Below are 27,947 nucleotides of genomic sequence, written 5' to 3'. Positions count from 1 at the left end.
CACTAACCTCCACAGCCCCTTATTTTATTATTTCCAATGATTCCAAGTTCATATAGAACTGATAATGTGGCGATCCCCAAGTATAATAACAGGCAGACTACTCCCAGCTTTCTGTCTAGTTTCCAGCCATTGAAGTGAACTGCTGAAAAAAGAAAAATAATCGAAATGTTGAGAGCGATGGTTATGTAAGTTAGTCCTCTGCTGTTCACTTCTATAGGAGCTGATGCATTTATAAATGCAGTTTTAATAAACCATGGAACACCTAGGCACAGCATATCAAACACATTGGATCCCACGATGTTAGACATAGCCATATCTCCTTTGCCTGCAAGAAAAGCATGTTGTTAAAATTTGCACACCAATACTGTATTTTATTAATAAGCTTCATAAAAAAAAAACACTGGAAATTTTTTTTGTTTGTTGGTTTTGGAAAATTGTTATATTAGGGCAAAAGTCTTACTGAATTTGTATTTTTTAATTTGAGGGGTTAGTATTTAAAGTCTTAACATTTATTTAATAATAATTTATTTATTAAACCATTTTTCAATAAGGTCTGTAGATTACTTGTTGCTTTTCATTCTAATTTAATACGGTTAATTACAATTTGATGCACATTTTAGATAATTATTATTTGGGGGATTAGATTTAGTGAAATTACTCTGCTATTAAAAGTAAATCCTTCTTTTTGAGTCGCTCTTTTTTTTCTTCAAACTATGTTAACTGAGGAAATAAATATTTTTAAAGGTACCTTTGCTCAGTGTATTTCAGCCAGGCTTGAAGAATGGGCATTGCAGCTTGAGGGACCTAGCTCTTACCTTTTCTTGCAACCAATACACTTGCAATCGTGTCTGGCAGACTTGTTCCTGCTGCTAATAAAGTAAGGCCCATTACTGTATCTGGAATTTCTAATGTTTCCCCTGTAATAAACAGAAATACTGCAAGTTGCAAATCTTACAGATTCAATGACCATTCTCTGCAGTTACTTCAGATATTTCCTTCCTGAACAAAAAGAAAATAGGCACATTTAGATTTTACAACCAATATGTACTTAGATTTTACCTAGCAAAATATTTGAGTAAGATTGGTAAATTGGTTAGCCCAGGTAGCACAAATTTTTAATGACAGATATCTAAAGATATTTAATAGAATTCTACTAAGGAGTAATTCCCCTACCTGGTATGCTTACAGAAGGTTTAGATGTTCACTGTTATCTTATCAAGACTGTTGCTTAATATATGCTGAGATTGGTCATTTTCTGCTTTTCAAACTATTTTCTTAAAGTCAGAATTAAGCAAATTGTTTATAGCTATTTTTAACCTGTAAATGTGTTAACAGGTACACATTTTTTAAGTCGTACTTTGATGATCTACCTTAAACACAGGAAAACAAAAATAGGGTTCTACTTGAGTCTTCCTAACATTATGGTCCTGTTCTGTTAAATTTGGTTATCAGTTCAACATTTTTCAGAAATATGTTCATTCTGGAAACAATCAGAGGGAAGTTAAAAAAAATACATGTAACTGCTCTTTTAATGTTGTGATTGAAAATTTACTTTAGACTCTTCTTTTTTTTTCTTAAGATATCAGTTAAAAGAACTTTAGCTGTTTATTGCATGCTTTATATATTGATATTGGAATTGTAATTGGTTGTTAATTTTTGTTACTGGTTTGCCAGAGGTCATGTGTACATAAATAACACCAGTAGTATTTATCATCTTGGGGGCTGTTCTATGATCTATTACTTGATTTTGTTCTTTTCCTGATTTCCTATTGTGAAATACATTTTGGCTGAGAAAATTTAGAGAGATTTAATATGCAAGCTAATTGGACTTTTTCATCTTTCTCATTAAAAAAAGAAATATTCTGCTTTCTTGCTAGCATGCTATTCTAAGTCATATATTAATTTGTGAAAAGTCAGGGATCAGCAACCTTTTTTTGTAAAGGGCCAAGTAGTAATTACTTTAGGCTGTGCAGGCTATATGGTTTCTGTTGCACATACTCACCTCGGCCAGTGTAGTGTGAAAGCATCCATACATATAAATGAATTACATGAACGGGCATGATTATGTTCAGTAAAACTTCATTAGCGAAAACAGGAGACCTGGTCGTTTGGTCACACAGGCCATAGTTCGCTCACTTCTGATCACCTCTGATGTGTCCATTCAGGTTAACCTTTTTGAGAGAAATTCTTGATTTTTTTTTTTTTTTTTTCTGCGTTTGTATTCAGTTTTTCCTTCTGGAGTCCTGTGGGACTAGAACTGATTATGGCCAAGCAGTAATATTTAAATTTTAATCATGAAGGTAGTAGATACCTAAATTGAAATTTTATTTTATGCCCTTTTCACCCATTTCATAGTTTGTTTATATGTCCATCTTAAAAAGCAAAATGAAATGCAATCCAGTTAAACAGTGAGCATATATTGTTTTTTCAAAATGTTGGCCTCTTGCTATATTTTTCATTATGGAATGGATTTCAATATAAGAATTATATTGTGGACCCCATATGATGGTGATTTAATTATTAGCGCAATAGGAAGAAATCCTGTGTATTTGATTTCGTTTATAAGAAGATCCCATGACTTGTAACTGGGCTGTATAATATTGAGAATATAGTTGATATGTAATATGCAACTTACAAACCCTGAATGATCTTGTTGGTATATTAATATTTAATCTTTTTGTAAGTAGCACTTCTCTTTGGTCTTTGCTGAAAGAGAAATTTCCTCCGTAGCTAGACTACTTTTAGTGAATATATGCAGTTTGTTCTTCAATAAAACTGATTATTTTCTTTTTAAATTGTGCTTTTATACTAAAGATACATACCAGTTATTGTGACCATCCAAACCAGGATATATGTAAATGCAGATATCCATAGTGCTGACATGAAAAATGTTATCACAAAATAATTTTTCCAAAACTTTCTTCTACAATCTGGTGTGGTTAGAAAAAGTAAGGTAATAATAGGAAGGGATAGTACCCAAAAAATTCTTTTTAAGTCTGCTTCAGGCATGTTGAAAACACTTGGTGGATCTGTTGAGGAAAAAAATAAATGATTTTGAGTTTTCTCAAATGGCCAATTAAGTTGGAAATGTCCATTTAGAAAGCTATATTGAAATAAATTAGCTGTATCAGTTTTTAAGAGGCTATTTAAAACATTTGAATACCTCATTACTGATATTGCTGGCAAAAAGAAACTAATTGAGACTTTAGGGCAGACAGTATAAAATGTGATACTCAGCGTTTCTTGATTTGGGGCCTTAAATCCATCAAAATATCTTGGCTCATTCACTAAATATATTAGATGAAATGGTTATGAAGTGTCAGTTGGACTTCTCTTTGTTTTCTACAATGTGGGTGGTGTTTAGGAACTTTTTTTTGCTTATGGGATTAGCCTGGCTTCTACCTATTTATAGCTATTATAGTTGTCTCTGTTCCCCAGTATTGATGATGTCTCTAGCTTGCCCTGTATGTCAGATAATGCATACTTAGGAAGTATAAAATAATTACAGCATAATCTTTTTATGAAGTTGAATATTCCATTCTAATTCTCATTGTAAGTGAATTTTGGAGGCCTGCTTCATTTTTCTTATATTAGTTTCCCAGATTTGGAATTCACTACAGTTCTTAGGAAGAACCTTTAAGAAAATAGGAACTAGCGTGGAATCTACAATGTAACTTACAAAACTTGAATATGTTCCTTTATACATTTGTTTTATTAAATTAATGGAAGACAGTGATACATTGGATAAAAATAAGCATTCACTTTAAAATTATTCAAAATTTGCATGGCATTTACAAAAGAATGTACCCATATATTGGATCAAATTACAACTAATGCTAGTAAAATAACTCATGAAAAAAATTTGCCAAGCCTCAGCCAATGGGCCACTAAGTAAATTTTAGATAAGATCTCAGTGTAATGAAAAAATTTAGAGTGGTTCTTTTGAATTTCTTGTTATAAAATTTAACTTGGCAATATATACCACTTGCACTTGAAAGGCTAAAAAAACTATAATTTTTGTAGGAAGGGAAAAAGTCTTGTTTTAATTTTTTTTTAGGTAGTAAAAGAATAACTTTCCTTCCTAATGTACTTAGATAAATTTAGAATCTGTTTCATACAACCACTTTGTAAAAAACTAACACATAAATTTTTATTTCTGGCCATAGATGAATTTGATTTCTACTAAATATCTAAATGTTTTGCTATTGCTTCAGATGACATGTTTAAAACTCAGCTTTTCTTTTTTCCCACACCAGCCATTTTTCCTAAATTCCAACTTTTTGTAAGTGGTGTTCCCATTTTTTCAATCAATCACAAACAAAGCCTCAGAATTTTCTCTGCTCCCTTTTCTGGCCCCATATAGTCCTTCTGTTGCCTCGTCTTGGTGATGCTTCCTCTACATTGTCTTTTATTCCTACTTTTCTTCACTCTGTCTAGGCATCTACTAAACACATCAGCTGTTTTAGTAGCCTCTGACAGACCCCCATTTCTTTTATCCTCTAATTTCCCTGCTTCATAAACCTGCAGAGACTTGTATACTAGCATTTAAGACTCTTCCTATCTTATTCTTTCTATCTACCTTTTCTCTGCTTCCTTACTGTGTACATTCTGTGCTCCAGGTATGCTAGTACTTGAATAGGCCTTTTGCTCATATTAATTACTTGGCATCAATTTATAGAGTATACTTTACTCTTACTTCTACATCATTTACATAATAGACTTCTGTAGCTGTTACTGGTCATAAACAGGTCATCAGCTAAAATCTGATTAATTCTATAAGGCTGAGTGTAAATGCCCCCTTCTCTGTGATAATCTTTTCTATGTAGCCATCAAATTTTATACAATCTGGTATGGTTAGAAACCAGGAACTACAGTTACACTTTTCTCTTTATAGTATTTAAACCTTCATATTTTAGCTATTTTCTTTTTTTCCATACAGCATTGGAAGCTTCTTAAGGATAGGGACCACCTACCTCTTCATCATTTCTGACTCTCCCCAGTATCTTTTACATAAGTGTATATAGTAATTGCTGAATTGCAATGAGATTCTTAAGTTTTTCTAGTGAATGGACTGAATAGTGGGCATGATGTGCTTCTTACCTTCAGAAACGTGGCTTAGATCGTGTAAACTTAAAGGAAGCTGAGAGTAGCCAGACTCTTCATGAAATATCCCACTGTCAGTTCTTGATTGCCGATGGATGAATGGTTGACCCTCATCTTCCCACCCCATCAGTGGCTGTTGTTCACTTCTCTCCTCCATAGCTTCAGCAAGACAGGTGCAGCAAGGACTGAATTTCTTTATAATATATTGGTTAATTTTAATGTCAAAACACAGCACCAAAACATATAATCCATATATCAAAAGCAGCAAAATTCCTTCATACCTATAAATTAAAAGAAATTTGTGTGTTTTAAAATTAAAAACAAAAGTTTTTTTTTAGGGTTAATAGCTTTTGGGCAGTATCTGCTTAATAATTTTCCAGCATAGCAATAGAACAAGCAAAGAACATTTCTAGGTATATTTTGGTTTTATAGATGTGTCCTAACTTGGTTACAGCATTAACTATAAATTTATTGATAAAAGCTTGACAGTCCTTTCTATATTTCAAATAAAACTAAGAATTATAAACTCATTGTCTTCATTTACAGATTCTTTATAAACGGTAGGCATAAACAGTGCTTTGAAAATAATTGTAGATTTTTCAGAGTAAAAGTTAACGAATAGTGATGGGCATTTTCCATCTCAGTACATTGTCAGTATCCATTCCCCAAAATGTATAGTAATTATAAAAGAACATAGTATCTGTTAGTTCATTTCAACTGTGTCTATTCAAATCTGGTGTAAGAATTTTGTGTAAAATATTCAGAATATATGAGACTTTGGGACTTTTCAGTTTACAGAGATTTTTTTTTTTTTAATTTTGATGTAACCGAATATGACTTGTATTTGCAAGAAAATGAGGATAGTCTTAAAAATCAAATTATACCTTAGGCACTGAGAACTGTTGCCCTATGCTTTGGTTTCCTAAAGAGTTATGATTAGCTAGTATCATTAATTTGAACCTGTCATTTACCTTTTGTTTTATAGCCAGTGAATTTTGGGAAATAGACCAGATTTTAGGAAGATTCATTTAGAAATTTTTCTCCCTGCTAGATTTTGTTCCTTGTTAGCAGATATTTTGCAGGGTTGCTAAGTTGTACTCCAGAAAGGTGCCATTTATATTGTTTTCTATTTTTCTGGTATCCTCTGGCATAGTGCCGTGCACAACCTCTGTGGCTGTGCATTGTACATTCCTCTCCATCCCTTATGATTCCTAGCATAGTGAATACCTGGTTCTTATTAGTTGGAAAAGTTACTTGCTGTCCACTGAGTCACCCTCTTTCATTTTCTTGCAACAGCAAGATACTGGGAGGTTACAAAGAAAGCAAACAATTGTTAATACCTAAATATTGTTGATCCTTAGAGGAAGAAAGCTGTAATACCTCTTGCTAAATGAACATCAGAGAGAAAGAAGAATCTGAAGATTTTATTTCATTTTTTATTATGTTAATCACCATACATTACATCATTAGTTTTTGATGTAGTGTTCCGTGATTCATTGTTTGCATATAACACCCAGTGCTCCATTCAAGAATCTGAAGATTTTAAAATTTACTTCCTCCATCATTTCTCTTCAGTCTTGTGACCATGACCACTTCTAATCAAGGCAAGGTAAACAACCCAATAAATGAAAGACCCGACTGTTGGGTTTTTAATGGACAACAGAAGGGGAGACTTTCTGAACAGGCAGTGGGGTGAAGGAAGGTTGGTAATATCCAGTGATTAGTGAGACAAGGAGACTGACATGACTATAGAACTTTCAAAGAAGGGAAAATCCTACCAGCAGCTGTGATGAGGAAGTTAGCTCAGAGGCATATGGGGAAATGGTGCAGAAGTAGCAGGTAATTGAGAACTCAGTGACTGAAATAACATTTCTGAAAAAGACACATTGCTAAACCATTGGAATTTCATAAAATGTTCTCTCTAATTGTGTTTTACATAAGAGTAATGATTATTTCAAGCTTACCAGTAAACTTGGTTGTCGAATATTATGCCAAGAACTGCAGCTACACTAATTGCATATGCTGCACAGTCTCTGAATAGGGGCCAACATGATAGCGTTGAGACCTGTAAAATGATAATTTACTGTTTCCATTCACTGTAACTTCGAGTACATGCTTAGCGTAATACTGAAAATTGTATGTTTGTAGCTAAATATTGTTACCTTTTGCATTTTGCTTAGAGACAGGAATTTTAAGAAAAATTGTGTTTCAAAGCCTATTAGGTTTTCATAAATTTGACCAAGAGCTATTTGTGGGTTAACTTTAAATGGAATACATGTTTTTCTACTGATTAATAAATTTGATTGAACACATTACTAGTGCCTTGTTTGTTCTAGACTATAAACAGTTTTTATAGTTTGTCAAAACAAATGTGTTGAATGAAGTTTTCTTACATACCACATTAGATAGCAAGCCACAAGCTGCACAGATGCCAAACAGGTTATACATTGCAGATCCAAGGATGGTGCTAATGCCAATATCTCCCTTTGTGATGAATACACCTATGAGCAAGGTAAGTGCTAAATTAGTGTTACTAGACTTGAAGAACAGAAGAGAAAGTCACATTGAGTAAGCAGAAAATATAAGGAGCAATATTTACCCAGGAAAGCAGTAACTAACTCAGGAGCTGAACTACCGGCTGCCATAAAAGTTGCACCTGCAACATCCTGAGACAATCCAAGGGCTGAAGACAAATGAAATTCTGTTAAAGTGGCAGATGAAAGGGTATGTCTCTATACCTGAATATTCAAATCTACAGCTTCACAGAAAAGCAGTGACGGTGACTTAAACTGGAAAAATAAAACATGCAGGTTAAAAAAATTAGAGGAATCCAATGCCTTGCTTTCTCTATGAATTCATTACTTAATGTTTCGGTAGAAAGGGAGAGAAGGCCAGGGACTATTGGAACTATGCTGTGACTCGGTATTGTGAATGCCAAGATAACGGGATTTTGTAGGACCCAGAAAAGATTCCTTTCTAGCTGTATGGCTTGTAGGTGTAGAGTGACAGCATAAGTTCTCTAAAATGACACTGTTAACAGTGCTTCAATAGTTGAGAAAGTGAAGTCTTTCAGGAGTCCTAATCCAATTTGAAAGAGGAGGAAAAAGTGAATATTGGTAGTTTTTAACACCTGTAAGTGAACCTGAATTAAGGAGCTTATTCACAAATTAGCAATGTCAACCTTGTCAAAACAAATGAGAGGAAATTGTTTAACGAGGAACCAAAAAGATTTACTATTGTATAATTAAAATCTATTGATTTAAAACATAAAACCATTAAGACTTTACTCGAGTAGGAAATAGAAGAAAATACTACTATTCAAATTGCGTATATCCCCCAGACTTACAAGCATGCAAATCCATTATCTTCAGTGATTGCTGGGATGAGAATCTTAAGAAACTTTTGGCTCTTTCAATTTTAGAGCTAAGGCATCTACTATGGAAAGGAAAAGAGAAAGCCATGTTGAAACCTTGCTTTGGGGAGGCCAAGACAGGTTGCATCAGAAATCCCCAACCAGTCTTTACTGGCACACTAAAAAGTAGCATGCTTTTTTATTCTTGGTGTGGCAGATTGTATTTTACAAAGATGGCTACGATATTTGCATCCGTGTGATTTTCCAGAACCTTTCCATTTCCTGTCTCCTCCCACCCCCCAAAAAGTTTATGTGTCCTCCTGTGACTGCTTTGACTAACAGAATATGGCGGAGCCAGAATATTTCTGAGGCTGTGACATAAAAGGTGACAAACCTTCCTCATGGTTCTCTCTCTAGGGACCTTTGCTTTAGGGCCCTAAGCCACCACATAAAACTCCAACTTCCATTGAACTGCCGTCCTGGAGATACCTCATGAAGAGCCCATACAGAAATAGAGATGACTGATGCACCCTTACTATTTCAGCCCCCTGAATTTTGAATTTCCCCATCCCAGGCACCAGACGTGTGAAAGGGAGGAAAGTGTCAGATAAATCCAGCCTTCTTACTATCTCTGCATGAGAGACCTCAAGCCGAGCTACCAGCTGAGTCCAGTAAACCCTCAAAGCTGTGAGAGGTAATGTGATTGTTTTAAGCCACTAGTTTTGGGGTGATTGGTTAAGCAGCTATTGATAACTGAACACCTGTCTATTCACTGAATTTGTTACACTTTCTGAGTACCTACTATGCCAGATGCTTTTTTAAGTGCTAGGAATGTGGCAGAAAAAACAAATGTTTCTGCTCTTCTGGAACTTTAATGAAAAGAAACAAGATTAGCAAAATATATGTTGTGTTAGATTTTTGATGTTACTATTGGAATTGTTTGGGGTTGCCATGAACTACACTTATACAAGACAGTGAATTTAACTGATAAATACTCTGTTGTGACCACTCCACCAACTGGTTATTCTGCTGTTTCTCTCCCTCTCCTCAGGCCTCCTTATTCCCTGAAATTAGGCCAATGAATAACCCTGCCATGGCATATAAATGTTCAAGTGATAGGAAGAGTTGCACATTTCTCACTTTAAATCAAAAGCTGGAAATGATTAAGCTTAGTGAGGAAGGCATGTTGAAAGCAGAGATGTGCCAAAAGGTAGGCCTCTTGTGTCAAACAGCTAGCCAAGTTGTAAATGCAAAGGAAAAGTTCTTGAAGGAAATTAGAAGTGCTACTCGAGTGAACACACAGAAGGTAAGGAAGTGAGAAAAACCTTATTGCTGAGATGGAGGAAATTTCAGTGGTCTGAACAGAAGATCGAGCCAGACACAACATTCCTTTAAGCCAAAGTGTAATCCACAAAGCCCTAACTCTCTTTAATTCTGTGAAGGCCAGGAGAGGTGAGGAAGCTGCAGAAGAAAAGTTTGAGGCTAACAGAGGTGGTTCATGTGATTTAAGGAAAGAAGCACCTCCATGACATAAAAGAGCGAGGTGAAGCTGCAAGTGCTAATGTAGAAGCTGTAGCAAGTTATCCAGAAGATTTAGCTAAGGTCATTAATGAAGGTGGCTCCACTAAACAACAGATTTTCCGTGCAGAGAAAACAGTGTTCTATTGGAGGAAGATGCCATCTAGGACTTTCATAACTAGAGAGAAGTCAAAGCCTGGCCTCAAGACTTCAAAGACAGGTTGACTCTCTTGTTAGGAGCTCATGCAGCTAGTGGCTTGAAGTTGAAAACACTCATTGACCATTCTGAAAATCCTAGGGCCCTTCAGAATGATGCTAAATCTACTCTGCCTGTGCTTTAGCAATCCTAGATGGCAGCACATTTATTTACAACATGGTTTACTGTACATTTTATGCCCACTGTTAAGACCTGCTGCTCAGAAAAAAGATTCCTTTCAAAATCTCACTGCTCATTGGCAATGCACCTGGTCACCCAAGGGCTCTGATGGAGATATACGAGATGACTGTTTTCATGCTAACACAGCATCCATTCTGTAGCCCCATGGATCAGGAAATAATTTCAACTTTCAAGTCTTATTATTTAAGAAATATATTTTGTAATACTATAGCTGCCATAGATAATGATTCCTCTGATGGATTTCAGCAAAGTTAATTGAAAACCTTCTGGAAAGGATTCGCCATTCTAGATGTCATTAAGAACATTCATGATTCATGGGAAGAGATCAAAATACCAACAGGACAGAACAGGAGTATGGAAGAAGTTGATTCCAACCCTCCTGGATGACTTTGATGACTTCTTCAGTGACTGCAGATGTGGTGGGAATAGCAAGAGAACTAGAATGAGAAGTGGAGCCTGAAGACGTGATTGAATTGCTACAATCTCAGGATAAAACTAAAGGATGATAGGAGTTGCTTCTTATGGATGAGCAAAGAAAGTGGTTTCTTGAGATGGAATCTACTCCTGGTGAAGATGCTGTGAAAACTGTTGGAATGAAAACAGAGGATTTAGAGTATTGCATAAACTTAGTTGGTAAAGAAGCAGCAGGGTTTGAGAGGATGGACTCCAATTTTGAAAGAAGTTCTAGTATGGGTAAACTGCTATCAAACAGCATCTCATGCTACAGAGAAATTGGTCATGAAAAGAAGAGTCCAACATTATGGCAAAGGTCACTGTTGTCTTAGTTTAAGAAATTGCCATAGCCACCCCAACCTTCAGCAACCACCATCCCAATCAGCAGCCATCAACGCTGAGGCAGGACCCTATACCAGCAAAAAGATGATGCACTGAAAGCTCAGATGATGGTTAGCATTTTTTTTTAGCAAAATATTTTAAAATGAAGGTATGAACATTTTTTTAGTCATAATGCTATTGCACATCTAATGTAAACATAACCTTTATATGCCCTGGGAAACCAAAACACTGATTTCACTCACTTTATTGTGGTGTTCGCTCTGTTGTGGTGGTCTGGAACCAAACCCGCAACATCTGAGGTGTGCCTGTACCTGGGGTAAGAGTGCTCTAGGCAGGAGTGAGTGCCAAGATTCCACGGTGGAGGCTAGCCTGTGTGTTCAAGAAAGAAGAAAAGGCTGGTGTGTCTGGAATAAAGAGTGAAGGGATGGCAGTAGGGGATAAGGTAATAGGTGGCTAGATCGTGTAAGACTTGTGAATCCTAGCAAGGATTTTAGCCTTTATTTTGAAAGATATGGGAAATACTTGGAAAGGCATCCACATACTGCCTGTCAGTGATACCGGCCCTGGTCATCTTTTTTATCATGGGGTTTTTTGGTCTCAGAGACCAGCTGTAGGCTGAGCCATTTTGCCACCTGTTACGTCTCTGTTGTGAAAAATCCTCTTAGGAGAGTTCGAATGATTCCTCACTATTTGCCTTTGGTCATGTTGCTTGGTGAACATGTTGCAGTGATGAATGAAGCGAGAGAAGTAATGTTTCATGGAACATATTTCATAACATTTCTTTTGCTGGTTAGAGAATCTATCTATCAATCTATCATCTATCTATCTATCTATCATCTATCTATCTATCCATCCATCCATCCATCCATCCATCCATCCATCCATCCATCTATCCCTGTGATGGCATAGTTCTCTGTGATTAACTTTTTTCATTTTGGGAATGACATAAGTTTATGTTACATTCATGGTATACAATTCACTTTCATGTACATAATTTAATCATCTCAGTTATTCTCAGGTATGAGTGGTGGTATTTCCATTTTACAGATGAAGACACAGGTCCAGGGAGTTAAGTAACTCAGGTACATGGATAGTAAGGATCTTCAGTGTGAGGAGTTAGGGCATACAGCCTAAGTCTATTGTTTCTAAATCCAATGCTATTTCTATTTTACTGCAGAAACCCAATGTAAAAATGGCACTCAGGCAGGCCAATTATAACATGATGGGTAACTGAGTTATTTTCTTCCCTGTTTTTTGGCATGGGCTTATAACTGCCTCCATTCTAGGCTTTCCTAAGGGAACTAATAGTTACCAGGTGTCAGGGGTACTTAGGAAGTTTTCCAGCATATTTCAGAGGATGTATCAATTGAGTGATATTGGATATTGGTTATCATGAATTCTCTAATCAGATCAGGGCCTGATAATATGTGGATGAAGTTGAAAAGAACAAAATGCTTTATTTTGAACTAAATGTCCAAATTCGGTGCAGCTGAAGAGTGAATGACCAATCTTTGCTTAATGCTAGCTTCATTAGAAAAGTTCAGTCTCAGGAGGGAAAATGTGATCTACCGAGCTGTTTGTTGCAAGGTAGAAAAATAAGTGGCCCTTCTGAACACTTCCACTATCAAAAGGCAGTAACAATAAAGCTTGTTGCTATTCACTGGGCTCTAATTGAGTTATGAAAGGAAAGATTCTGTAAAGATGGATGTATAAAACTTCAAAGATATTTTAACAAGTTATATCTTAAGGTTCTAAGAATATTTTGTAAAATGGTTTATACCTTTGAACTTTAGAATAGACTGACTTTGTCTTCACTGACCTTTGGGTAGCATTTCTCTCTGCTATAGTTTATTATTAAAGATAAATTGTTCTGGTTTTTTTCTCCCCAGAGCTATTACTTTTTTCCTCTTTATTTCTCTAAAAGAATAATCACATTTCCTTCAGGATATAGGAGAACTGTTCGAGGTGAATTTTCTTTATAGGTTTAGGTATCATTATGTTGTTTATATAAAGTGCAACTTTATGATAATGAGCTGTGGGGACCACGACTTAGACCAAAACTCATCAGGCTTTTCCTTAAACATATTCTCTTCTCTGATGCCATGTTGAAAAGCTTATAACAGTTTTTGAAAACTCTCTTCTGGGAATATAATATAGTAGGAAGAGTTTTAAACTAAAATGGAGACCTATATTCTGGCCCTGCCCTAATATGAGACTTCAGACAAGTCATTCAGACAAGCCTTGTGTTTTGCCATCTGTACGATGGAGCATTGGATGACACGATCTTTGAGGTATCTTCTAATTTTATCAGTTTTTATCAAAATGTAGGATATGGATTCTATGCTTTTAGGCTCTATACCATTTTTTATTGTTAAATAAATTTATTTTACTAAAACCCCCTACATTATTGAAAATTTAGGAGATAGAGTGGAAATATAGAAGGGGAAGAGTCACTTACATGTTTACCATTGTGTTTTAACCACTGCTATCATTTTAATGTATTTCCAGCCGTTTTCATGATGCATATTTTAATAGAGTTATAAGCATAAACTATATATATGTGATTTGGCATCCTCTGGCACAGTTTTAGAAGGTGATAGCAAATTTTCATGTTTTGTGAATAGAATAGAGTTTTGGAACCAATCAGAGGTCATTCACACCCAATCTCGTGACTAGGAGGGTAGTCATCCTGCCTTGTTTTATTTTGGGTCCAATAGGAAGTGTGACAGCAAACTGATGTTTTTTATGATTTGCAAACTGGTTCTGACATTAATTTCAAATGTATTTTTTTGAGTAAAGCTTTAGCATTAGTGGAATAAATGCCTAACTTCTCAATGCACGATATATATATTCTGTGATGTTTTTAACCATAAATACAAACATTTTGAGTTCTTTATAGTTACTCATCTCATATTTTGTCTGAGCCAAGATGGAATAAATTCTGAAACCCTATATAATATATATGTAATATATAATACAATATAATGCTTTTAAAGTCATTCCACTTAAGAGGACTCCCACAAACCCCCAGTCTAATGCCTATATTATTATAGTGAATTTCCAACTGCCCTAAGCTTATCATATAACACATGCACAAGACATTTTATCTCCACACCTCACAATTACCTCAGTTTTGGCTCCATAACTTGCCCAAGGTCATATAGGTAGTAATTGTAGAGATGGGATGGCACCTAGCTCTTTTTTACTCTAAAAAGCTCTCTTTCAGGTATCCATGTAGGTAAAGTGAAGAGATTAATGCATGACTTTATTATCATCATCATCATCATTATTATTATTATTGCCTGTTTCTGCAATTGCGGACTACCCAGGCAATACCCAGATGACTGGGTACTTATTTAGATCCATACAGCTGGGGTAGGTTTAGATGCTATCCAAGGGAATCACAACTAAGATCAGAGGGAAAAGAAAAACAAAGAGGATGGAGATGCTCTTGAGAGGGGGATGAGCGCCTTTGTGTCAGGGAGGAAGCATTATTCCTAGACTCTTTGTTCTTTGGAAAGGCTTTGCCTCTGTAAATTTCATGAGGACTAAGAATCAAACAATCCCCTGAAACTGTAGGCTATCCAAATGCCATGCTCACGGAATTATTCAACTCCCTTTCAATTTTACCAATTTAGAACCAATTCTACCTGGAATTAAAACTTTCCTTTCTTTCTTATTGTCTATTTCTGAGACATAACATTGAAATTGAACATGGGCAAACATTAGTTCAAAGCAGAGTGACTAAAAATAAACTTTTAATCGAAAATTAAATATTTAAGGATGTTTCCCCAACACGTTATTAAGATCATTTTCACTTAAGACACAACATACCTCAAAGAATCAGCACGATGGAGGGATTAGCGTTTCTGAGTAGTATATTAGTGTAACATTTAAAAAGAAATGTGTCTTAACCAGCTTATGGTAGACTTTGGGCTGTATCAAGTGACCAGTCTTAAAGGGTTCTTCAGTTTTCTATGTAGTTAGCTTGGAAAAAGGTAAAGAAAGCTGCTCTAAACAGTGGTTAAATAACGAAGAGATCCCCATTACCTATCAAAAGGATACATAAAAAGGATTTATTTTGGCTTTATACTGAACTTGTGTTGTTTCTAAAATTGGACTGCTTATAGAGATGTGAGGTAATAGTCCTATTTGGGCTATCAGTTAGTATGGTTTGTATTATATTTTTAATTTATATAAATATAAAATATTAATTTATATTTTAATGAAATATACTTTAAAGATTTTTTTTTAAACCAGAAAAGATTGCTAAAGATAGAATAAAATGGTATGGATTTTAATGTAAAAGAAGTAAAAGGAACTCTAAACAGAATATTCCAAAGAGGTATCATTTAGAGTTGTCACATGGATTATTAGATCAAAGAGTGGGTTTCATAAACTTACTTCCTAGCTTGTGAAGGTAGTACTTGCTTTTATTTGCCTTAAACTTCGTGTTCAGGCTCTAGCAGATGCTCCCTAGATTTGGTATTTGCCCCAAACATATTCATATTGACTTTGATCACTCACCTTCTGCACTTCCATCTTTGCTGAGTAACGGATTATAGTCTTTGTAGTCTATTCTTATGTAATAATGAATATTTAGTGAATGTTTACTCTGTTCTAGGTTGTTGTGTAAGCTGTGTAGTTATATTTCCTCCTGTACGTGGCACAGAGCTCTATGAGCTGTCTCCGTCTCCGTTTCTCTGTCACCCACATCCCTCAGTGTGTCCACCAAGTATGGGTCTAGGGTCTAGAGGAGCACAGCTGGTGGGGATGAGGGAGGTCCCTTAAGTTTATTCTTTACCCCATTACCTCTAGCTCCTTTGATGTCACATAATATTCCACCTCTGATGACACCTTCTAACCCCTTCCCCTGAATCCTCATCCTATTTCCCAATTCAGAAACTAGGTCTTATCTCCAAAGGTAAAATGCTCTGGACAACTAGAGTGTGATTTTTATTCCCTCTATGATGTAGAATTAATTTCACTACATTCCTCTATGTTCAAAGAATCATCATTAGCCTCCTTTCCTATAGAACCTAAATGGATGTGAAAGAAGATAGGATTAGAGGAAGAGGGTATAGAAACAGCATTTTCTCATATGAGTGCTACACAGTTAAGATGACAGCAAAATGTCTCAGGTTGTCCAACAGAGGTGTGTATTGATGGTGGGGTGGGGAGAGAGTCCGTGTGACTTCTGTGATCATGAGTAGGTCAAGGAGAAAGCAGAGATCCTTGCTGGAAGAAGCCTCAGGTGGTGGTGGCTCTAGAAGAAATTGCCAGATCAACATAGATAGTTATAGACAGAAAAAGGGCCCAGCCAGGGTATCAGCAAGAGGCTCTACCTTCTACCACCTCCTGCTCGTCCTCTCCATGGAGACTCCAGCCCTGAGCCCCTTCTAGTCTTTATCTTGCTGAAGACCCTTTTGCTGACCAAACGAACCACTGTTGTGACTTGAGGAGGGGGTAATGGGATGATGGGGCTGGGGTGGGCCAGGGTCCTGCCAATTCTCCCATCGTGTTCTAGGCTGGGACTCAGCATGCACCCTACATGCATCATTGCATCATACATGATGATTAGGTCCTATAGTACCATACTATGAGCTCATGGACATCCTAGACAAAATGCTTAGGCTTACCATATTATGAGCTCATGGACATCCTAGACAAAATGCTTAGGCCTCAGAGTCTCATTATTGTACTGTGGGCAAGTATTTATAACATTAATTTACAACCCCCAATAGGTTGCTGAAAGTCTAAACTGATTTTTTTTTTAAGCAATTCAGTAGATTCTGTTTATTTTGTAGCATACTTCCTCCATAGTAACAATGGGTGTTTGATGTTTTTTGTGTTTTGGTTTTGTTTTTGTTTTTTTTTTTTTTTTTGGTCAAAATTCCAGTGCCCTTGGTCGGAAAGCACCGCTCAAGGCTGTTTAAATAGAACCGTTCTTCTGAAACAACCATATTATGGCAGTTAACCTCAAAAAGACGTGTAAAATTATATCATACAGCAACTGAGAACATTCTTGGATGTTGGCATTAGAGAGAGCAGGCTCTGCAGGGTCCAGGCTGTGTAGTCTTTTTTTTAAAGATTTAGAGAGACAGCAGAAGTGGGGGGTGGGGATGGGGGTGGGGGGAGGAAGGGTAGAGGGGGAGAATCCTTCAAGCAGACCTCCCTTACTAATTGAGGAGCCTGACTCGGGGCTCAGTCGCACAATCCATGAAATCATGACCTGACCTGAAACCAAGAGTCAGACGCTTAACCAACTGAGCCACCCAGGTGCCCCCAGGCTGTGTAATCTTAAATAATTAGTTATCATCTGAGCTTTAGTTTTCTCATCAGTAAAGCCGATCTATAGTCCTGACTTGGTAGGGTTTTTGTGAAGACTAAATGAAACTATCTCTGTTTAATTTAGAACCATGCTTGGTCTTCTATAATTGTTTTATGATAAATAGCTAATAAATATATAAATAAATAATAACACTCCAGCACATTGTGGAATGCTTCAGTAATCTGTTTTCAAGATTATATTAATCCTTATTAGTTGACAAAATGGGGAGAATTATTACAACTCAGTGCTCATCAAAGAACTATGGGGAAATGTAAAGCATTTGCAGACTTCTCTGAAGACAGTTTCTGTGGCTGTAAACAAATTCCAGGGAAATTGTTTTTTATTGCTGATGTCCTAATTTGGATGAGACTACGCTAGACCTTGAACAGAGAAATGACAGAATTAGTTTATAGGCACTTAAAAAAATGAATTGAGCCAGCACTATTTCTATCTCATTTTGTTGCCAGTTATTTTCAGTACTCAAGACCAGGGTCAATTCCTAGCAGCTGAAGATTTAGCAGCAGCGTGGGCATCCATCAATCACACATGTGATATTGTGATTTATAAGAAATATATATATGGTCATTCAGGTGACCAAAATACATTTCTCATATATATTTGGTCTTCAACCGCAGTTACTGACTTAGGCTTCCTAAACCCTTGTAATTTCCTAAGTTTTGAGAGTGATGAAGGCATCTTTTGTTATGTTAACAAGGTGATTTTTGGACCCCACCTAAGAACCAACCCTGTAATTAGAGGGTTAGAACTTTCAGTCCCACCCCCGACCTCTAGGAAGGAGAGAGGGACTGAAGTTTGAATCCATTGCCAGAGGTCAATGATTTATTCAATCATGCCTATGTAATGAAGCCTCCATCAAACCCAAAAGGACCCTTCTAGAGAGCTTCTAGGTTGGTGAACACATGGAGGTACAAGGACAGTGGAAGCTCCATGCCCTGTCCTCATACCTTGCCCCATGAATCTCTTCCATCAGGCTATTATGTCATTTTATAAATATATATTTATATATGTATTTATATATTTATTTACATTTATACTAATTTATATTTATATATATTTTACATATAAATATATATATCTTTTCCCATAAACCAGTAATTTAGTAAGTAAAATGTTTCTCTGTGTTCTGTGAGCCACTCTAGCAAATAGCAAATTAATTGAACCTAAGGAGGAGGTTGTGGGAACCTCTGATAGACAGCCAGTTGGCCAGAAGTAAGGGTAACAACCTGGGCTTATGACTGGTGTCTGAAACCCAGGGAGGGGTCTGTTGGAACCCTCAATCTATAGCTAATTATTCAGAAGCACAGGCTTGCAACAGGCATCTGAAGTGGAGCGTGGGAGAGCAGTCTTGTAGGCCTGTGCTCTTAACCTGTGAAAGTTGATGATATTTCCAGGTAAATACTGTCAGAACTGAATTGATTCCTCGGACACCCTGCTAGTGTCTGAGCATTGCTTTTGCTGGTGTGGGACCCCCCCACTCCCTGGACCCCCCATGCATATACATTGGAATTGGGCTCAGAACCTACTTAGTTTAGTGTCAGTGAAGTGGGATTTGCTAGAATGACCCTGGCTCACAGAAACATTTGATTTGGGAAAAGAAAAGGTGAAAGGACAGGGGATGAGGAACCTTTGATTTCTGGGTGGCCATGTGGTCACCCATGGTATGGAGCAGCAGCTGTGCTGTGGTCAGCTACTAAAGGTAAAAGTTACTAAAGGTAAAAGTTACCACCAGGAATTTAGAGATGGATCCAAGTCCTGTGGTTGATTCATTTGATGCATAAGGAAATGCAAAGTATAAGAAAAAGGCAAAATTTTCTACCCCTTGATTATTGTTAACTGTAAAAGCTAAACTAAAAGTAAATGAGGATGCCTGATCAGAACTTGATGTCTCAGATTTCAGTGAGTCTGAGCATAGACTCCTAGCCTCAGTGCCGCCCAGCAGGAGGAGAATTATGCAGGGGTAACAAAGTACTTCTAAGACCTTTGGTTACCAAGAAGGTTGTCAATAGGGAGGAACAGCAAAACCAAGAAACCATTGAAACCAGAGGGTATAGTGTGAAGGAACTGTTTCATTCTGTGGATTGGTATCAGCAGCTTCCCGAGGAACCTTTCCTGAGGGGATTGATCGTGAGGGTGATTTGGAGGCTGTGTCTCGTTTTGAATGCTGCAGAGTGAAAGAGCATGTTTGGGTTGATAATGGGTCATACAGCTAGCTCACTATGGAAAAATTACAGATGGCTATATGCCCAGTTTTCCCTGTAAATAACAAATGGAACATCCCAGATGAAGCCATTGATAATGCTTTATATGTAAGCCATGTGGGATTGGCTTTATGAAGATCAGGATATTCACCCACTGAATACCTCCATTACCCATGTCATGATAAATGCTGTGGTTAAGGGGGCCCTCATGACCACCCCATATAACCTTATTGTTGCAAAACGGAAAAACAGGGAATCTTTATCAAATGTGCTGAGCTTCCTTCCCCTCCTGGGTCTTATATATGCTAATATAAACATTAGGTTAATTAATAAGAAAATGGGAAGAGGCCAAGGGGAGAGTCAAGGGACTGTTTCCAAGAAGGTGAACGAAAATTTCTAGAAGATTATCAAGAAATACATTTACAAACAAATATTGAAAGGGGAAAAACAAAGGAATCAAGGGAAAATGGTGGGACTTGTCCCAGTAGGGTGGAAATCTTTATGGTTATTAGGAAATGGGATGAATAAAGCAGAAATTGATGGAGTTAAACGTTTCAATGCAGCGTTATCTAAGGTTGGTGGATGTGTGGGACCCACTATTGGTCACCCAACATTAAAGGACCCCAAACACATCCTCTCTATTTACCTGTCTGGAGAAATTTTAAAGACTGGAAGGTAGAGATTTCTATGAGGAAATGGACCAACAACCACTTGGGGCAGTGGTTAGGCAGATGAATCAAATTTAAGGTTGACAGGGGGGACAGGGTCCCTTGGGTCGACCCCTCACTGAGGATCTTATGTGCAAGAGTGGATAAATTGGGCAGTGGGTGGAGAAGAGTAGTTTCCAGGACAGTGGCCAATGGCCTGGCCATATGGTCAGATTAGAAAGGCAATAGAAACCTGGGTACTAAAGGTGTGCCCATTTAAGACATAACCCTGTGGAAATCACTATGAAAATTTGAAAGGTGTGTTAAAGTAGAAGCCTATAAGAAGAATGCCCTTCCAACTTTGGAAGGTGATTGAAATAAGTAGATATCCCGGTGTGCTCCCTTGAGATGGCAGCCTGGGTCCGTGAAATGAGTAGATGGGGGGTCTGCAGCAATGCAAAGATGGGCTGAATCCAGACACATTCTTCGTGCACCCTCTGAAGCACAAAATGCCAATAAGAGCTGTTCTACCTGCCATCAAGAGAGACGGAGATTGCAGAAGGCTATGTGGCAGATTCCCTGGTGGGAAGGTCCTGAACATAGCTAGCAAGTGAGACTGATGCTGGTAGCCTTTGGGGGCTACAAATGGGTCCTGACAGGAGTATTCACTGCCTCTGGACTGGGCTTTGTTTCCCTGGTATTAGATGCAAATGCTCAAAATACTATAAAAGAATAGCTGCAGAAGATAATTGCACAGATTTGGATTACTGACCATCATTTCTTCAGACGAAGGAGCACATTTTGCAGCCCATGCGCAGAGAGATAAGTTTGATAGAGAATTGGACTGGGCGACTGAAACACTGGTTATTGAAAATGGGGGAAGAAAAAGGCACGGAGAGCTGGCTCACCAGCCATCACGAGTGTTTGCTCACCCTCCACATGCGGAGTCCTGAAGGGGTGGCCCCACTCGGTAGCTTCCTGTTTTCTGGTGGATCTGGGCAAGAGCGGGAGGGGAAGCTGTTGGTATTCTTTCTCCCTCACATTGCCTCAACTTCTGTTTTGTTTCGCACCCCCTGCTAGATGCAGGGGTCCCAGGACCAGGGCTGCAGCTACAAGGGCCGAAAGCAGGGAGAATGGCTAAGCCAGAAACTGACCATGTCTTTAACCTTTCTGCCACAATTCCTGAGAGCCTGGTGGGATAGGGTGTACCTTCACCCCCTCTGTCAAGTTGGGATTAATAGTGAATTCAGCTCTATTGCTTCTGGTAAAAACAGTTGTGCACCTAGTGTGGGCTTCACTGTGTGATCTAGAACGGGCTGAGGGACAGGCTCTTGCTGGTACTGCAGCCTGCGATCTAGACCAGCACAGTGGACTGGGTAGTTACCAAAGACAATGAGAGTCTAGTAATAGGCCAGTATCTTCGGACTGCCATGACTGTTTTGCCAGAAGGGGGAATATGTGTATGAAGACCAGGAAGTGGGCTGTGATATTGTGGTTTATAAAAAATATATATTTGGTTTTCGTCCATGGTTTCTGGCTCACAGCTCCCAAAAGCCTGGGAAATGCTTAAGTATAGGAGTGATAAAGGTGCCTTTTGTTATGTTAACGACCTACATTTTGGACACCATCTGAGCAGGGCTGCTGGTTGCCAAGGGAACAAATCATGTGATTAGAGGGTGGGAACTTTTAGTCCCACCCCCTGGCCTCCAGAGAAAGGGAAAGGAGAAGGGCTGGAGGCTGAATCAGTTGCCGGTGGTCAATGACGTAATCAATAATGCTTAGGTGATGAAGCCTCCCTAAGCAAAAAACAAAAAGATGGGATTTGGAGAGCTGGGAGAGTGATGTGTCTGCAGAGGGCATGGAAGCTCTGCTCCCTTTCCTCGTACCTTGCCCCATGCATCTCTTCCATCTGGCTGTTCCTGAGTGATATCTTTTATAATAAAATAGTAATCTAATCATTGATTAGATTATTTTGAAGTAGCAATCTGAATTTTAATGCAGTTTCTGCTGCAGGCCTAGAAATGTTATTTTTTTACCCCCAAGACAATTTTTTTTATAAACAAGATTCTTGATGACTTTATTCTTTTAGTCAAGTCATTGTTTGGAAATGTGAAAACAAAAAGAAAAACATTTTTTGACTTTCTATTTTCTAGGAAGAGAAATTTTCAAGGTGGGACAAAGTACCTTGAATTTAAAATTTCCTAGTTTCTGTTTTGTTTTGTTTTTAAAGATTTATTTATTTATTTATCTTAGAGAAAGAGAGAGAGAATGTGTGAGCCTGAGGCAGGGGGTGGGGTTGAGAGGCAGAGGGAGAGGGAAAGAGAAACTTAAACAGACTCCATGCAGAGCTTGGAGCCTGTTGCAGGGCTCGATCTCATGACCCTGAGACCATGACCTAAGCTGAAACCAAGAGTCACTTGCTTAACTGACTGAACTACCCAGGCACCCCAGGGGCACAGGTCATGGTCTCAGGGTCATGAGATCGAGCTCCGAGTCAGGCTCTGAGCTCAGCATGGGGTCTGCTTGGGATTCTCTCTCTCCCTCTCCCTCTTTCTAACATAAATAAATCTTAAAAAAATAAGATAAATAAAAATAAAATAAAATTTCTTAGTTTAATATAATTAACATGATCTACGCAGGTTTTCTAACTAAAGGTTCAGTCCTGGCACTAGGGTGAACAAATAATTATTACAACAGTAAAGAGTATAGAAGCAGATGTACATACACATAGATGTAAGAATTTAGTATGTGAAAATTGATCAGCTTTCTGAAAAAATAGCATTGTATCCTTAGTAAAAGAAATTCTTAGTGAAAGAAAGAAAGAAACGTTAAAAAAAAAAGAGAAACTACAAGTAAAAGAAAATATGACAATTTTTCTGACCTGGGGATAAATGTCTTTCTAAGTATAAAACCAAAAGGAGAATCAAAGAAGAAAATATTTATAAATTCACTTAAAAATATGTAAACTTCAATGTGATAAACACACAAAATACAAAAGCAAACAGCAAATTATGAAAAAGCATATGTTATAAAAATTATATTAGGAAAAGTGTTAATATCCTTATATGAGAAAAAAGAGGTCTTGGGAATCAATAAGAAAAAGACAAATCCCCTTGTGTCAGAACATGGGCAAAAAAAGCACAAAAGCAAAACCACAAATTTCAATAAACGTGAAATGTTCAATCTCACAAATAATAAGATAAATACAAATTTTATAAAATGAAGTTCCATTTTAAAGAAATTAGCAAAAATATTTATTATGTTATTATTCATGGTTTTCTGGAATGGAAGCTATCCCACATTCTGGAGGTTTAAGTTGGCACACCCTTTGTGAAGTGCATCTTTATCAAAAAATGATCAGAGAAGTTTGCAAAGGTTTTATACAAGTACGGGCACAACATTGCTTGGAATAAAAAAATAAAAAAAAGTCCAAAGAGATGAATAATTTTAAAAAACTATGATACATTTCAACTGGGTATTTACTATGTATAAAACACAGTGTTAGGTACTTACATCATTTACAAAATCATGCTACCATTAAAAATCATGTTTTTGAAGAGTAATAATATGGGAAAATGTGCAGAATAAAATATTATATGAGGAAGAAGAAAAAAAAACCTCAAACTGTATCTATAGCAAGAACTAAAACCCTGAAAGGAAATAAACCAGATGCTGTGGGGATCTCTGGGTGATGAAAATGTAGGTGATTTTACTTTTTTCTTCTTTTTTTTCTTGCGTTTTATCAATCTAGGTAAAAATACTACGTTAAAGTAATTTAATCTGTATTAAAAAAAATCAAAGCCATTGTAAAATGGAATGCCAATATAAAAATGACTGTTTATACCTACTTGAGTTAAATCATAATAATTATAACAAATTTACGCTGTCCTGTTCTATGACTTTTTTTCTTTAAACAAATACGTGCTGAGAACCTCTGTGTTCTTGCCAGGTCCTGCTGTAGGTCTTAAGGATACTGTGATGGTGCAGTGAACAGGAGAGAAAATCAGGAGCATTTCAGCGGGACCAGGGGGCTGCATGGCAAAGGGAGAGTTAACGTTCTAGCTCTCTCTCTCTCTGGGAAGAAATGCTAGCAGTGTGTGTGGGTGTGGGTGTGGGTGTGGTGGGGGGAGAGGATGCTGTTTCTGCGCAATCCTGTGAGCATGCAGTTGGAAACCTAACCCTTAACTTTGACATTCTCTGAGGTGAGCATGTTCAACCAACTGAACTAGCCAAGCTGGAGACAGACTGGGAACTTCTGCGGGCACTTTTGTTGTATAGGGCATGAATCATCATTGATATCCCGACTTTAAGGGACTGGGATACTAATGAAAGGTCTATGCTCAGGGTTCTGGGTGATATACATGGGTGAGGGGATGGAAGAGAGAGGCTTGGCCTGGCCGATCTTATTTTCAGAAATCAGTAACTGAGCTTAATGTTTAATAACTGAATTTACAATTATCTGATGCCTGAGGTCACTTTACATAGGATGCCGGACTTATTATTTATTTTTTGGTTCATAAACATCAGTTAGCTTCCTTACTAGAATAAGGCTGAAAAAGGAAGGGTGGGGGGAAGAGAATAGTCCTTAATGTCATTTGTTTACCATCCATCTACCTTTAAAGAAATTACAACAATTTTAGAAGAAAGCTGAAAGAAAGTTTTTTTAAAGTATAAAGTGGCAAGCATTAGGAGTGCCTTGTCTTAGGAGTACACACCAAGTGCATATATGCGAAAACTTGGAATAGTTTACTAACAAACTGCCAGCTGTATCGTAGCCAGAGAGTTTCTGGAGATAGTCTTTGTAATAATAATTGCTGGGTACTAATTTAAAGATGCCCTGCTGCCCATGAACTACCAAAAAAAAACCACACGCAGGCCAGTTCCTTAAGATAGGGCCCCACAACACAGAAGTCTGTGCTCGGCAACCAGTTGAGATGGACAAAATTGTTTGCTGAGCTGTTTTAAAGACAGCCACATACATGGGGCACCACTATTTCGGAAGCTTATAGGGGAGATTTCCAGCCACTTACATTCACTGATGATCTCCAGGGAGGGTAGGAAGTACTCATCACAGACAGTAGTCACGGCCATGAACATGTAAAGGATGATTAGGAAGTAGAGAACAATGCCTCCATCCCAGCGCTCCTGTTTCGTGAAAAACCCTTCAGGAAATTCCAGTGATGGAGACGGAACACATTGGGTGCTATTTCCTGGTAAGGAAAAGAAGGTGAAAACCTGAAGTATGCTGGTGTCCGCTGGTTCCAAGCCCACAAAAAAAAAAAGGGATTCCTTAAGAATCCTTAAGAAAAGTGTGCAGTAACTGGGTGGAATTTTAAGAACCCTGGTGAAAACGTATAAAGCACTTTTGAATATGATGGAGAGCTTTGTAGAGCTTTAAAAAAAAATCTTTGGGGCCTGAAAGAGGAGCTTTAATGAAATAAGCTGATGATAGTGAAGGAATAAAAAAAAAAAATCATGAAATCACTCTTCCTTGTCTTATTTCTAAAAGGGAATTCTGAAGCCCTCTTCCTTCTCAAAGAGAAAGGTATCTCTGATGAGAAAGATTTCTAATATCTGTACAATTTGATGAGAAAGATTCCTAATATCTCTGATGAGAAAGATTCCAATTTTATTTTCCCATTTCGGAGCCCAAGCTGCCTACAGGCCTGCGAAGAATCCTCCACTGTTGCAGAGAGAATTTCTAAGATGAAAGAAGATTTTTTTTTCATGATAAGTCTCCAACAATAAAAAACTGGATACTCGCCTGCTTCATGAAGTCTGTGAATTCTTTCTGAACTATCTTTGAGAACTTATTCGAGGGATCAAAAGTGTTTGATATTCTTCCAAATGCTAACAGAGGAGGAAGCATAAGCCGAAGTGAGTCAAGTGAGAATTTTCCCCTCCCTTTGTCCCTTCATCCATACGTGGCATCAGCAGCAGGGGCGGCTGACCCCCGTGTCCACCTACCTGTGGCCCTTGGGAGACGCTGGGGCAGGGAGGTGCCTGGCGGAGGCAAGCGTGCGGTAGTCCAGAGGATGCTGAGGAGCAGAGCCCTTCTTGCCCACCGTTGTCCCCCTTCGGTCTGCATTTCTGCTGTGCTCTTACTGCAGAGCGCTGCTTGGGGAAGGGGGAAAGGGAGGAATAAGCTGGATCATGTGAGGAGTCTCCTTCCTGCTCACTGCCCTGCCCAGGACACATCTCAGCAAGGCCCGTGCAGGAGGGAGGGTGAAAGGAGCCAGACAAGCTTCTCTGATCAGGAGCCCCAAGCTCCAGAGAGGCTGGAGGAGGTGGGGAGGAGAGCAGATGACTCCTGTCCCTGAGGGCAGGTCCGGGCGGCTTGCTCTCTAAGGCGTTTTGATTTACTGGTCTTCACAGTGGCTCTGATTTTGACTTTCTCTAGATTTGGAGTGACTTGAGTTTGCAACTGCTTCCATCTCCAGCCCTCACTTCTGGAAATTGCTGGGGCTGGTGTATGTGAATTCTTTGACTAGGTAGGCACGTTTTTATATTTCTTTGGGTCTCTTATCCTCCTCTCCAGTTAGGGCTAGAGACAGAAAGCTAACTTGGGAGGCTGTTGCAATGAACTAGTGGAGAAATGACAGGGGCTTGAACCAGAGCCGTAGCAATGGGGGTGGAGAGAAGCGGACAGCTTCGAGAACTATTATGGAGACATGGCGGATGCTATTTGATCATGGATTAGCTGTGCTCTCTGCCAGAGGTTTTGAAATGCAAATTCAACAAGCCAAGGGGGTTCAGACACAGACTACTATCTTCCCTACCCTAGCATTTAGTGCACTTGCCAAGGCATTAAGAGCTTGGGACAATGAAGTAACATGTGCCTAATAACACAGACCACATAGTTTGAGTCCTAGCTCTGCTACTTCCTAGCTCGGTGTCCTTGGGCACGATATTTAACCTCTCTGCTCCTCAGTTCTACTATCTGTAGAAAGGGAAGGTTAGTGCCACCTGACCTCTGTGTGGAGGATGACATAAATGAATGCATGTAATCCACTTAGAGAAGCCTCTGCCACGTGGTCAATGTTACCTGTTTATCATCTGTCTATATTATTATCGATGTGTTACTCTGGATTAAGATAAAAGCTTCTTGGCCAAAGGATTTCTTTTCTTTAAGTTTTGTAACTCTTGTGGTTCCTTGGCTTTGCAGAAAAAGCATAAATATTGATGTGCTCGCCAAGTTTTAGATTTAGAAACTGGGTTTTTCTGGTGGAAAGGAGTAAGTTGCTTCTGGATGTTTATGATCCTGGGTTGGTAAAAATTCTCAAACACCCTTTTGTCTTGCTGGGAATTGGTAGCCATTATAAACGTCTCTGAAACTGTCATTTCTAGGAACTGTCTATCCAGATGTGTGGTGTGGTTGTGAGGTTGGGATGATGAGTCACCAAAGTGTAGCCCAGAGCAGAGCAGTCTTAGCAAGCAGCATCTGGGCTGCCGACCCCCACAGAAGGCGGTGCCCTGGACCGCAAGGCTGTGGCCTCGGTGCCAGCAATGGTGGAGGCCAGGGGTAGAGGCCACTTACTTTTGTGCTGAGTGGATGTGTCGCCTGGGTCTTTCCTCTACAAAATGC

The 27,947-nt window shown here is 38.2% G+C and overlaps 1 protein-coding gene across 1 annotated transcript; it reads right to left on the bottom strand.

The window, feature by feature from the left end:
* Nucleotides 1–2: 2 nt before the first annotated feature.
* SLC24A5 (solute carrier family 24 member 5) lies at nt 3–26,450 on the bottom strand. The gene is made up of 9 exons (XM_028126714.2): nt 26,330–26,450; nt 25,393–25,572; nt 7,703–7,786; nt 7,501–7,604; nt 7,068–7,168; nt 5,101–5,384; nt 2,823–3,029; nt 816–917; nt 3–325 (listed from the first exon to the last, which is right to left on the bottom strand). The coding sequence occupies exons 1-9, from the start codon at nt 26,448–26,450 to the stop codon at nt 3–5; spliced, it is 1,506 nt and encodes a 501-aa protein (XP_027982515.1).
* Nucleotides 26,451–27,947: the final 1,497 nt, after the last annotated feature.

This window comes from Eumetopias jubatus, unplaced genomic scaffold, assembly GCF_037043125.1.
Source record: "Eumetopias jubatus isolate StellerSeaLion01/CBP00866 unplaced genomic scaffold, mEumJub1_p1.0 scaffold_7, whole genome shotgun sequence".
Lineage (NCBI taxonomy): Eukaryota > Metazoa > Chordata > Mammalia > Carnivora > Otariidae > Eumetopias > Eumetopias jubatus.
Note: the sequence above shows the minus strand (reverse complement) of the source record. Positions and strands in the feature narration are given on the sequence as shown.

What these genes read in the sequence shown, in the direction of transcription:
- SLC24A5 (XM_028126714.2), bottom strand. Translation starts at nt 26,450, where the DNA reads ATGCAGACCGAAGGGGGACAACGGTGGGCAAGAAGGGCTCTGCTCCTC. An exon ending in GTTAGTTACTGCTTTCCTGG is followed by an intron (nt 7,605 to 7,702) that starts GTAAATATTGCT and finishes CCTTGCTCATAG; the next exon opens with GTGTATTCATCACAAAGGGA. An exon ending in TTGGATGGTCACAATAACTG is followed by an intron (nt 918 to 2,822) that starts GTATGTATCTTT and finishes TGTTTATTACAG; the next exon opens with GGGAAACATTAGAAATTCCA.